Source organism: Stigmatopora argus, chromosome 2 (genome assembly GCF_051989625.1).
Source record: "Stigmatopora argus isolate UIUO_Sarg chromosome 2, RoL_Sarg_1.0, whole genome shotgun sequence".
Taxonomy (NCBI): Eukaryota; Metazoa; Chordata; class Actinopteri; order Syngnathiformes; family Syngnathidae; genus Stigmatopora; species Stigmatopora argus.
In genome coordinates, this window is record NC_135388.1 from 4,963,693 (window position 1) to 4,977,922 (window position 14,230).

At 38.8% G+C, this 14,230-nt stretch overlaps 1 protein-coding gene across 4 annotated transcripts in view; it reads right to left on the reverse strand.

Moving 5' to 3' along the window:
- The window catches only part of tox3 (TOX high mobility group box family member 3), a 98,408-nt gene that overhangs the window by 31,236 nt on the left and 52,942 nt on the right, over positions 1 to 14,230 (reverse strand). The window contains exon 1 of one of the 4 annotated variants that reach the window (XM_077594809.1): positions 5,772 to 6,397. The exons of the other annotated variants lie outside the window; for them this stretch is intronic. Within the exon in view, the coding sequence (XP_077450935.1) occupies positions 5,772 to 5,873 (102 nt within the window). The 5' untranslated portion in view covers positions 5,874 to 6,397. Of the gene's footprint in view, positions 1 to 5,771; positions 6,398 to 14,230 lie in introns of those variants that run through there. 4 annotated transcript variants of the gene reach the window in all.

Consider the following 14,230-nt stretch of genomic DNA (forward strand, 5'->3'; position numbering starts at 1 on the left):
AGACAAAGTACCATAAATAGAAGCACTTTATCAAATCTTATCTAAATAATCCTAAATGTCATTCTCCCTTGGCCCCTGCTTATGTTAGACTTTCTGGTTTCTTGGAGGATCTAAAGGTGAGGTTAACAACATTCCCATTGATGTGTATTCTATGTGTTAGTGCATATTCAAACCATCGATGTATCCAATATGTATTTTATGTTAGTGCTTATTCAAAACACAAAACTGACAAGTTGTTCTGGGAGGATTAACGTTGAATGTCCAACGACTTAAACTGCAATAAAGCCAATATTTGGAATTCAGGTACTCCATGGAAGACCAAAACCAACAATTTGAAGTATTGATACAAAATCAAGACCAAAGATTTGTGAAGTCATATTAGTTTTTTTGTAGCTAGTACAAATTTAGGCAATGAAAAATTGTTGGGATCAAAGGAGAATTTAAAACCAGTTCTTTATCAATTTGTGGACAAGCATATTGTCTTACTTTTGGACCAATGGGCTGCTATCTTAAAGTGTGGCATGTTCACATTTCTTGCCTTAGACATGAGAAACACAGTTTGCTTGATGCTCGCCAAGCAAAAGCAAAGTTGGATTGTTGGATTACAACATTTTAAAATGGAAGAGAAATAAATGTACTTATAAAAGTGCCAATATGAGTTGATAGCCATTCCTCACATTGAAGGACCAATGCGAACTAAATTGTTCACAGATGCAATACATCAGTGAATCAATACTTTTCCTATACTTAATCTTAAAAGCAATCTTTACATTTATCCTGAGCGCTACTAAGAGCTCAGCAGTGGTGTCCATGGCAGCCAACTTAACAACCATCTATCAGCATTGTACAACCACACACCAGAGAGATAAGCGGCATAATGCGGGCAGCAGACTTATTAGACAGCTGTGGGTTCTCATGTACGCTCAGGCGCAAAAACCACTCAATCATCATGTGCAAACATCATTTAGGGACTTTAAAATTTGGATTTAAGGAAGTGTTTCAAATGATTGATAGAAAACTACAGTGTGTTTGTGTTTAATCATTTTCTGTCCTGGTTCATTTGTGTAAGAGCAACATATATTACCCATTGTCAACACGTACTTACTATTTTTATGGAAAAACAACAAATGCAATTTCTTGGAAAAACGCTGGTAGCCAAACGAAACTAAACGGATGCTGGCGGGCACAATGCGTGAAAAAGCCTATCTTTGCTTACATCACTTCAGGTAACAGACTCTGGTTTACTGGCCAACAGCGAAATGTGATTTAAACGGTGTTTCACACTGTTTTAGTTTGTTCTACAAACAAAAGAACTACGGGTTGCAGCTCACTGAAGTCCAATCTATCGGATTCAGTCAAGTATCCCCTGACAGTGGGATTTTAAACCCAGTTAAGATTTATCAGGTTAACCGTTGTTACCTGTAACTATTTAACTGTGTTACCTACAAACAATGGCTGTGTTTTTGTTGTCAATAAATGGATTTTACCGACTATTGTGATCTTTGATCCTATAAAGAGGCTACAATATGATCGCAGATCAACCCACAAAGAGATCCAGTAAAAACTCTAATTGCGCAGAAAGTTAGTAACACATCCAATCCATTTACAAACATGAAAAAAAAAACAGATTTTGCAGAACAATTCAAAATAGTCTATCTGCATAATGTATCTGTTGCAACCTGAGTAAGTGTTGACTGTTAGGATTTTTGTCCAAGCTGAGTAAATTGTAGCGGGTGGTTGTGTTTCATCTGGGAATGCGAGTTTGCTGTGTTGCTTCTTTTTCAAATCCAAAAATAGTGCATACACTGAGTATGACTCTTAAGAAATTTAACAGGCACATAGTTACCAATACTTGACCCCGTACTGTTCAAGAAGACGGTGGTGAGTATCATTGCACTGCGCAGTTGCCAGTTTTTGTCTTCATGGAGAAGTTCAGATATGCGAGCTTAATGTGAGAGTACTGTGGCAATGACGGTGCACTAAAAATAAACTCTCTCTCATCTCAGTGGGAAAATTGGGTGTTTAATAAATCCGGCAAACTACATTTCCTGACAGGCTACAATTAAAAGGCTGCAAAAGAAAAAAAAAATAGCGTCAGCTATTCACGTCTTGTACAATTACACATTTTACACGCACCCTGGAGTCCTATCTGTCAAATGTGGGGCTTGAAAAAACAGCTTGTGAGGTCACACACACACACACACACACACACACACACACACACACACACACACACACACACACACACACACACACACACACACACACACACGTTCTGGGCACACAGTTTAAGTTGTGTTTGGATATGTATGTTTAGAATGTGTGTGATGAAATGGCACCAGCTGTGTACACTGGAGGGATGCACAAGGCCCACTGGTAAAGGCGAAGATTTAACCCCTTCACTACTAACTGCAGAAGGCAGTACAAAGGACACAAAGGAGCTGGGGAGAGGAGGGAGAGTGCTTTTGCAACTATTCAGTGTCAGGATCAGTTTCTTTTTACAACCTAGTAAATGCCTCAGGTAATTACAGCTGCAAGCCTTCAACGGCCATTTTTTACTGCACATATATATATAAACGACTCAATGGGATTATTGGTGGCTTGCAAAAAATAGGAATGGAAATTAAAAAAAGTGTGCATTAGGAAAGTTCTAGGGCGCCACAAACGGACATAAATCAGCAGGCAGAACACCTTTTGAAGAATGTGCCACCTTTAGCAATGTATTTTATGAAATGTAATTTAAACCGCTTTTCCCAATAGTGCCTGTAAAACTGTGATAAGCTTTTTTGTGACACATTATAACTAACTGAATACTGATTTTAGGAGCAGTGAGAATATGGAGATAAAGCCAAGTGAGAAGAGTAAAGTATAACATTTCGGCTAACTTTTAAGAAACAATGCTACTCAGTCACATTACGATGAAAATTGTCTTTAAGTCAGAAGACTAACATTTTTAAAGCATATAGAGCTGCTCTAGGAAATTTTATACAGTATAAAATTTGTCATTTCAAGTAGTGTACACTCTATTTAGACACATTGATTTGGCCAATGTCTTTTATTTTATTTGTAACCCGCCATTGTACCCCAAAATACAAAGTTAAACATGCCAGTCCATATGTTTTAACACTAGTGGAGTTCCTTTTCATTTGAGTATTAACACCAGGGCAGGTGAAGAGTTTGCAAGAACATCTGTTAGTAATTTCAATCTCTCTGTGCCAGGAGGCAATGAAATCCCACACTATATGGATACTGTATCTGTAACATTATTTTTTTTTTTAAATGTAAAAGGTGGGGGGCATACCAGATGGTCATTAATCTAAGGTGCACTCTGCCTGATTTTTATTTGAGTTGGTCACATCTGCCTTTATAAAATGACAAGAGGCCAAACACCCCCAAACAGTGCCTCATCTTGTGCTGAGTGCTGAGACATCAACACGTAACCGCATAACCTTCGCTGTCTGACATTGTGTGCTTAAATCGAACAGATCAACACTGAATACATGGAACTCAACTCCAGTGTGCTCATTTCAAACTTTTCCTACCAATGAAAGCAGCTCTGTAACTGACTACAGGCAAGTGTTGTTTCACGTTATCCAAAGAGGCAATAATTTTTTTTCTTTTTAAAGTTGAGTCATGATGCCGAGTCAGCAGCACAGCAACCAATTAGTGAAATGATGTCAACACTTTGGCATCCATTTGGAAATAATAAAAGGGCTAAAATGTGTTTTAGGCAAAAAAAATCTGAGTTCTATCATTCAGGTTCGGATCTCTCGGGCCTTCTCAACTGAATATTTCATGTTTGAACCATATTTCTCTCACCACTGTCGAAATACTGTATATGTATGTTAAGTTTACTCAAAACCTTTGCTTGGCCAGTGTACAGTATGCCAAAGAACACGTAACTTTCTGACAGCCCTAGTTTCCCAAACTTATTTTCATCCTTTTGCAAACTGAACTACATAAGGTACATTAAACTTGATAGATTCCACTTAATGATGGAATTCCCACTCCAAATCGTTTTACAGAAGACTTATTCTCCGGTGTAAGTCACGGCTCGTTCCGCCTCCATTTCATCTCCATTAGTCTTCACTAGAGTGCCTAATTAACTCTGTGTCACTCGTTTTGATTTTCTGTCAATTTAAAAGAGAACCACTCATGTCACTAAAGAACTGCTTTTCTGTGTTTCTGTTGTTTAAGATTATATCAGGGTGTATTGATAGATTGAAGGGGAAAAACATGGTTTATTAACACCATATGAGGGTAAACTCTTTGCAGAGAAACACATAGAAAGGACAGTTTGACTTATACATGCAAAATAGAATGTGCTCAACATGCAAACTGTAATAATTTGCATGTAACACTTGCTTTGTGCTTGTTCTATCACACTCAGTCTTCTTTTCTATCATAATATCATAACTAATAAACACGGTAGTATACATGATGAGCCACCTTTTGTATTTTGGTCAATTAACTGTCACGAATGATTCAAGTGAAATGTAAAGCAAGGAATAAATCTGAATCAAAGCATAGTACCCTGGGAACTGATGAAGACATGATGAAATTGGGCACATATGACAAGTTGGCCACCATTCAGCTGATGAAACAGTACGACAAAGCTGGCAACTGTTTCTTTTTTTTCTCAGCAGCTTTTTTTCTCAAAACACCCGATAACTTAGAAAAGCATAATTATTGTAAGGACTTTTTTTTAAAATGCAGTTGTGAGATTATTTTTCTTTCAGAGTGATGGATCACCACTGCCACAGCACTGGCAATATGAAAAAGAAAAAAAAAATAGGAGCTTACATAATATTATTTGGCTAAACTCCTCGATGATGCTAACATGGATGCAGTGAGGTTACTCTTGAAAATAAGGCTAGCAAATAACATCAAAATGATCTGTTATAATTATAGTCTGAACTTGAAAGTTGTAGGGATATTGTTCTGAAATTGGAGTACTCTACTTTGAGACTGAAACTAAGGAAAAAGCTACATAAGAACCATTTTTTGCTCAGGATTTTAGATTCATTGGGTGTAATTATTTACCCAAATATTTATCTGATGTTTTGAATCAGGGTCTGTCAGGTACAAACTTGTGACTCGGTGTAATTCTAAATTAAAGGGCTTCACAAATTAAGTTCTGGGGTTGTGCAAAATAGCTTTGCTGCTTGTTCCAATTTTAATTTAGTAAGTATATTTTTATATGATTTTAGTGGGGAGGATGATTTAAAAAAAAATGGTTGCTCTTGCATTTACAAGCAGTCAAAGAAAGAAGCAGAGAGGAAATGCTCATTAATATATATACATAAACACACCAGTGTGTATTTCCTTGGAAACAATGTTTGTAAACAAAAGTCAAGTCAATGAATAACATTTGACACTTGTTATAATTGTTTAGTTTGATGTCTTAATGGCATCACTTCAAGTTCAATGTTGATCAAACTATGGTTTTGGGTCCAAAAATGGATCGCAATGGATTTGTTGTTCTTTTTTTGCAGATTTTTAAATGCTGTGACATTGTTTTTGGCTTAAAAACACGTTTTTAGCAGAAATGGTATGCTTCTTGTCATATCTGCAGCTCTTTACAGATTTCAACTTACTGTACTAAAGTTTGTTCAACTTTACTTGTGTGAACACCTGAGTTGCTTTCTTTGCAAATACTAGTGAAATTAAAAGATCAAAAAAACACTTTAAAAAAAAACGACATTTCAATTTGCAGGAGATGCACTACCCTCTTACTTTTAAGGTTAACATCACCAAACAAGCCCACTCACCTTGTTGAAATTATAGTACCCCAAACAGTGGGAGAAATCCAGATTTCCTGGTTCTCCGGGAATAGCATTTCCACCGGCATTGGGGTAAAAACGTACATCCATGACAAAAGTCCGGAGAGGGGGGTCGCGCGGCTGGGGCGCACCGGGGGTACGGGGTACCTTTTTGGGCTTTACAATCCAAAGCGCACCGCCGAACCTGCTGGTGCTTTGCGGTAGTAGTAGTAGTAGTAGTAGAAGAAGATTTACTTGTCTAAGTTTGGGTTATCCCTCTCCTACTTGCGAGGAATCCCTACAGAAAGACTGAAAGACGGTGCCCCTCATGGAGCGCCAGTGGCCGAACATGTACACGCAGCTGCCGGATACAAAAGACCGGGTGGGAGCGAGCGGGTGGGTGCTTGAGCCAGGCTCCAAGTGAGCGCGAGTCCACCTCCTCCTCCTACTTGTCCTTCGCTCACACGCAGCGATTACAAGAGAAAAGTTGCTCCTTCCTCCCGAAGCATTGCCGAGCAAGTTGAAACAACTTGGGGGTGGTGGAAGAGGGAAAGGACACGCAATTATCTTGCGATGGGGCTCCGCCGACACGCACGCGGGGAGTGGAAGGGATGCGTTGTTGTGGTTAAAGCCTTCAGCTCTGACTGCACACGCCAACGGAGAACAAGGTAAAGTGTGCGGAGGAGACTCCACGCCAAGACACGCCCATGCTAACATGATGCTAAATGTACCATTGTTTTTAAACACTCCCCGTGCTACTAAGTTGTTGGCATAATTATTACAGCCACTACATAGGGTAATATTTCCTTCTATAAATTGTTCTGAGGTGATGCATACATTTTCTGAACCGCTTATCCTGACAAGGGTTGCACGGGGTGCTGGAGCCTAGCCAATCTAACTACGGGGAGACACCCAGAGTCGGTGGTCGCATTCATGCTCACATTCATACCTCATTAAGTGTGTTCACTCAGGCTATGCTGCATGTTTTGGGGGGATTTAGAAGGAAACTGGAGTACCCGGAGAAAACCCACACAAGCCCAGGGAGCGCATGCAAACTCCACAGGACCAACCTGGGATCAAAGTCTCGACCCTAGAACTGTGAGGCCGACACGTGGACCACTCATCCGCCGTGCCCATGTGCGGTCGATTCGTCGCCAGTCTTTTAGTCGCCGTCTTTTGGTCACGGTCTTTTGGTCGCGGTCTTTTGGTCGCCCCGACCACGACAACGGGCGACCAAAAGACCGGCGACAAAACAAGGTAAAACAACACGGTCTACGCATCAATAAAAGCCCACAATGGCCATGAGCAGTTTCACTGAGCCGACGTGTAATCTGTATAAGAGTTTGCATGTACATGTGTTGTCCCTTTAAGAAGCTACGTCAGTCAGGGTCTTAACAAGTTCTCCAACAAAAAAACAATACAAGTCCGGGAAATTTGGAGCTTTTCTTTAGCCTAACAATTACTAGGGCATTAAGTATGACTAAATAGTAATTCACAGTTTGTATTTAGGGAATTTGAGCAACAATTTAAAAGACCGGCGACCAAAAGATTGGTGACCAAAAGACCGGCGACCAATCGACCGTGTACCTAGGACAACCAACTCACACTCAACCCAACACTCATACCTAATTTAGAGTGTTCAGCCAGGCTATGCTGCATGTTTTTGGGGATTTAGAAGGAAACTGGAGTACCCGGAGAAAACCCACACAAGCCCAGGGAGAACATGCAAACTCTACAGGACCAACCTGGGATCGAACCCTCGACCCTAGAACTGTGAGGCCGACGCGTGAACCACTCACCCGCCGTGCCACCCGTTCTTAGATTATTGACTTATTAATTAACAACCATATAAAATATGAAATTTCCCAAATACGGGATGAATAAAGTTATCCAATCCAATCCAATATAAAATATTTTCACATAATTTCAGTAAAAAAAAAATCAGCTGGGAGCCAGGAAACTCACTCCAAAGACATACATTAGGCTAGTTGTCTGTCTCATGCCTCTGGCCCGAAGTCAGATGTGATAGGCTCCAGCACCCCCCACGACCCTAATGACGATAAAGCGGTTCAGAAAATGAATGAATAACTGAAGCCCATACACTAGTGACTAAAGTATCTCCACCTTACCACTACGCAAATACATTCAAACCATTTTCATCAGTCACCCATTTTCCTTAATTGTCATCTTACAATGCAAGCATAAAATAAAACTGCATAAATCTACATTCACACTACATGGGAAGAACTGGGAAAGTAGCATTGGTGCTTTAGTCCAAAATTAATTGTAGGTTGCATTTTATTTATGCCACCTCGATGAAACTTAATGCTATAGTTGCATCTCTATGCCTATTCCAATATTTCAAATCATACACAAATACAAGTGGTTAAACTAGAAAGTTCTGCAAACATTAATAATACATTGTCTGAAGAAATAGGTTACTCCTCTGAGGAGTCTCAGATATTTCTTTCCTGGATGTTTCAATAAATAGGTCACTGCTTTTAATCCAACATTTTAAGTGAGATGAAGATGATGAAACAAAATGAAGAGTATATTTGTTTTTAAAAAAGCAAATATTTGGCAACGAGCAAGAAAAGCTAACACCAGACTATATCTTTACTCTATACTCCTTGTCAAACATATTGACTGATGATGCTTTTTTTTAACAGATGTCTTCCTGTGTGGTTGTCACAATTGACTGTGGCGGCAGAAAATGTGTGAATAAACTTAAATATTAATAACATAAGGCTTGACAATCACACACGAGAAGAGCCTTGTTGTTTGTCTGAAAAAAATATGACAAGTGTTTGTATATGCATACACATTTCAAATCTATCCAACTGTATATGGGGAGACCTGTGACTATTTTACTGTTATAGGCTTATATTGGAGATTTTACTAACTTTCCGAGCCAAAGTCAATCTTGTCAATGTCCATGACAGAGTTAGCATACTTAAAAAAAACAAAAAAAACAAGGAAACGGATTTATTTTTTTTTTTTTGTTATTTTTTATTTTATTTATTTATTCATTTTTTGCACCAGACACGTGCTAGTCTTTTCTGGGCGTTCCATATATTTAGGTTAAGCACCGCCTTTTAGATCCTAGCAGAGTTTATGTGTCTTCTCATCCAATCTCCTAATATTCTTCCAAAAGAGTAAAAAATAATAATATTAATAATAATAATATATTTTTTTAAAAATATCGCTGCTTTTACAATATTTACAAGCAACGTGTAAAAAGGGCATGCATAAATTGCATGTTGTGACTTGAATCAGCCACTTTTCATCATTATTATTATATTACAACAATTTAAACTATATTAAATTAAGTCTTAATACGCTACTACAAGGGTGTCAGACTTGGGTTGGTTTGCGGGCTGCTTTAACGTCAACTCCATTTCACATGGGCCGTACCATTTTAGATAAAATATTTAGATTTTTTTAATAAATGGATTTAATGAACTGGATTAAAGGCCCTGAATATTCAGTTTTTTTATAGATCTAAAACAATGTTTATTTTAGCTTTTTTAAAATATATTTTTAGATTTTACAAAATGATTTTTGAACTAAAAACACAGAAAAAATGGATTAAAAAATTACAATTATTGATTTAAAAGGGGGAAAATAAGGAAATTTAATATACATCTATACTCTTCATTTTAATTTGATCCTAAAACAGAAAGTCGGCACTCATGATTTACTTTCCCAGCCCACACAAAATGATGCGGCGGGCCAGATTTGGCCCCCGGGCCGCCACTTTGACACCTGTACGCTACTAGTTGAAAAATCATTAAACATAATTATTATAACTTCCCTAGCAGGCATAGCTGCAACCAATCTTAAGACTGTAAAATCTTCATTTTTGAGCATCACTATACCTGTTTGACTGTTGTGAGATTTTTGTCATTATTTTACTTTTCGATTTACTCTAAGAGTGTGCGCATCCTATCCACCAATGAACTACATGTCAAAGTTGCGGTGCCTTTCAGAGGATATCGCACGAGACAGCGAGCCGATACAAGTGAACACGATACGTTTTGGCATGTTTGTGTGCGAGCGTAATCAATGTGGTACAGTGTGCTGCTGTGCTCGAGGCAGATAATCCCCATTTGAGCACTCTCCAGCCTCCTTGCTCAGGAGATGGTCAACAATCCGGAAGCGTCGCCAAGAAATGTGCTTTGTAATTACGGACACATTGATATTGGCCTACATGCAAAACGTGTTCCTGTTTGATATCCCCCCTCCCCACATTCCACCCATCCACACGCATAACCAAACAGCGCTACACTTGCAGATACGCCCACCCAATCAAATCCCATTCAAGTGACACATAAAACATCCCAAACCGTCTCCCACACAGCACGCATCAGATAAGCATGCATCCACTTCATGCCTGGTTATTGGATGTTGTGTTAGTCACACAACACAATCATTGTGTGTCTCTTTTCCCACCTTATTCTGCATTTTTATTATTATTACTTTTGTTGTTGTTGCTTAGTTGTGCAGCCAGCTGGTAAAATTAATTTCCTTTTTTCTCCTCTGCTGTTTGGGAACAGCAAAGATGAGTTACTCTTCATAACCGTATGTCATTTCCGCCTCGGTCGGGCAACACTGCAGCGACATGAAAACAAATGATCATCATCCACCGGTGCCTGCTGCAATTAAAGCAGAGCAGGTGTGATTAGGACCATTTAGAAAAAAAGTGATAAATGTAATAATTTATTAGTCTAATAATGTTTTCTTTACGGTGAACATCCACCACTTGTTGATTCCGTGTGACAACTCGCAAATTGCTTTTTAAATGAAAACAATAAATGCAATCAATCGTATGCTGGTTTTAAATAAAACTGTCCACAATGATGAGGATTATTATAAATTTTGATGGATCTGAGAGCGAAAAAATATGGTCAGAGGCAGTGGCGGTCCGTGCATTTTCTCGTAGCGCCTTCAACGGGTAAAATCCACTTCCTAGCAGCATTTAACGATTAAATACAAATACTGGAGCTTTTCAGACATTACAACAGGGACGGGAGGTGATTTTCCCAGGAAAAGACAGTGATGAATGTCAATTGCACTAAAATGGGGTAAAATCCACTTCCTGGCAGCATTTAGTGATTAAATACAAACACTGGAGCTTAAATACAAACACTGGAGCTTTTCAGATATCAGAACATTGCCCACAATTGAAATATTATTTAGGAATATAGCCATATTTTACTCACCAAAAATCCTTTTTAACTGTACACAATATTCATCCTCCTTTCTTTCTTCCTTCTTTTATATCGCCATCGAAGCTAATGATGAAAGTCGAGCCTGTCCTGTCGTATTTCTGGCATAGTCGGTCTTGAAAATGGCTTTAAATCAACACAACAATATATTTGCTTGTGCAGCCCGCTCCAAATACAGTTTGGTAGCTCTGGCTAATGACTAGCCTCATAGTTGGTGAAAGTGATGACATATCCCTACGCCTGTGACAAGGCAATGACGTATCCCTACGCCTGCAACAATGCATTGTGGTGTTGCCAACTCGAAATCTAATTGGTTAAAGCAACAGTCTTATCGACGCTTGTTTAAAGCGGCAGAGCCCGCAGAACTGATTGTGAAGGCCTTGAGGCAGATTTCTGACCCTGGCAACAATTAATGGCTGAAATGTGATTGGTTACATGCTTCAATATGAAAACACACATCTGGAAGCAGTGCAACCAGGGGGAAAAGCAATGAAAGGAAGCTAACAGACAATTTGGAATTATTTAATAAGTATTGATGGACAAAATATAATATATGATTCAGATATTTCTTAGGCCAGCAGAGAAGGCTTTGAAGGCCCTGACGGCCCACTACTGGTCAGAGGGTAATGTTTGGATTGCTACTACAACCGAAAATGATTGTTATAATTCTTGACATAGTTTGAAATGATTTTTTTGTTTTGTTTTGATTACAAAGTTTGTGACATTTAAGGCATCCAAGGGTTCCTGTGTTTCTTTTATTAATATGAAATTCAGCAGTGGAATTTTCAACCAACCGTCTAATCTTTTTAGCTCACTCCCACCAGCATATTGATCCACAAGGGGCCGATTTCGAATGTCACAAGTTATTGCAGTAATAAAGAAATGTAACGGCTTTTTCAAGCCAATAACGTCAGTGCTTCTCTTTTCCGTATTAATCTGAAAAAGTTATTGGTCATTTAAAAGGGAGGTCACCTAAAATCAAAGCAGAAAATGTAAGTTAATCCTGCTATTAAATTTCTCGGGAACGGCATGTTCTTGGCTCATTTTGTTCAAGGAGGACTTTGTATTACTTAAAATATAAACAAAGAGTGAAAAATGACGGAACATTTAACATCCATTTGTCACACTCGGGTGCAAATCATAGTATGTTTTTTTACTGAGGGATGTCCATTTCATTCTTGATATTTTTGTAACTTCGCCAACCCTCCAAGCGACTACTTTTAAAGAACAGTTATGAGCTCCCTATCTCGCAAAGTTTTGCAGTCTTATTGGAGTCTTCGATTATAAGAGTGAGTCTCCCTTTATGATGTTCAAAATGCTGCTCTGGAAGCTAATGGGCGAGAAATTCGGAGCCTGAGGAACTTCTATGTAAAATCAGTTAAACCACAACTGCTCACTTCTATAAACATTTTCAACTAAAAAACAGATGACAAACCTCACTTGTTGGATTTTACTTCCTCACACCTACAAATCTTTACTCAAGAAATTAAAGTTTTAATCATAGGAAGGGTGTGAATGGTTAGCACAATTGCTTAGGCAAGGATTCAAATCTTCATGTTTAGAGTTTTAGGGAAGGGGGGTGCTGGAGCCAATCCCCAACTACGCGTACCAGGCGGGGGACACCCTGATTTGGTGGCCAGCCAGCCAATCGCAGGGCATGTTTCCAAAACCAACGATGGCAAATAGATAGCCAATGTGGTCCAAGGGCTGCACAATGACAAATACAGTGGTACCTCGACCTACGATCAGCTCTACCTACGACATGCTCGAGGTACGATGAAAATTTTGATCGAATAATTAGATACGATCAAAATTTCGAGATGCGACCAACTGTCCACTGTCTTTTTTTGCCGCATCTCTTTCGTGTATAACAGATATCTACGAGCACTGAACGATTTATTCAGACTAGTTTCTCCTACGCATCGACCAGGAAACGCACAACGTGCATGCACGGGCAAAAAGAGGGTTTTCTGGGTAATGAAGTATACTCGTGCACACAACACCGATGCAATGGCACCCTTTCTCAGAATAAAACTTCATTACCCACAATCAATACGTGGGTAGGCTGTTATTCCTTCCTTAGCCTGTTAGCTACCACAATTGCTCATTCAAGACTACTTCTCTTTAGCAAGTGGTCGTGCATTATCCTATTGTGAGGACATTTGTGTGCATCATTTTCGGAATATTTTGAAGGGAATACAACAGCAAACAGCCCATCGATAGCGAACGTGAGGGTGGAGGCGTGGCAAACCGCTAACCCGCCCAGAACGAAGGTAAAAAAAAAAAAAAAAAAAGAATTCAGTTTAGTGTAAAGTTACATTAAACGTGTGTTTGAGTGTGTCTGTATATATTAATCCAAGTTAATTTAAATGTGTTTGTCCGTTTACGAGTGCGTTGTTGCCGTGGATGAAGTCCCACCGAATACCAAACCCCCCCCACCCCTGTCTCTACCCTCTGCGAAATGTGTCTAATTTTACTTCTATTAAACACATTTTATTATTATTAAACCACTAGTTATGTGTTACTTTGTTAATAGATGGCGAAATAGAAAAAATAAAACATTTTTTCCAATCCAATATCCTGTTTTTGGTGTTTTTTCAGAGGGTTGGAAGGAATTAATTTGTTTTTAGTTCATTTCAATGGGAAACGTCCGCTCAAGTTACGAAAAGCTCGACATACGATCTCAGTCCCGGAACAGATTAAGATCGTATGTCGAGGTAAAACTGTATGCAGAACACTTCGTTACATTACTTCCAATTAAATATCTGTCCTCGGCCACGTTAGTCATCTTAGCGCTCCCCATTCCTACTAATTAGCCCTAGTGTTGTGTGCCATGTGCTGGAAGGAGGACATTTCAATATTCCATTAAGCCATTCCAAGATAAAGCTTATATTTGATTGACATTCCATTTAAACGTAGAAGGGTATTAAATTATGTTTTACATGCTTCTGTTTTTTCTTCCACAATTTGAGTTTTTGTTAAAGTTCAAGTTGCTCTATTCCGGGCTGAGAATAATCAATTTCTTATGTTTACATTTGATTTAAAGTGGCTTCTTCATTGTCAAAGCGCAGCTGTGTGCAGTCATTCATCTAAATTGAACAGCATACATCTGCCTCTGTTAAGCGTATAAAATTAAAATCACAGTTGCCGAACAGTTACTTGGATCCATGTCTTCATTCCGCATGGCAGTTTTGGCGTAGGGAAAGGATTGTGTGAAATTTTAATGATTTGCTGATTTAA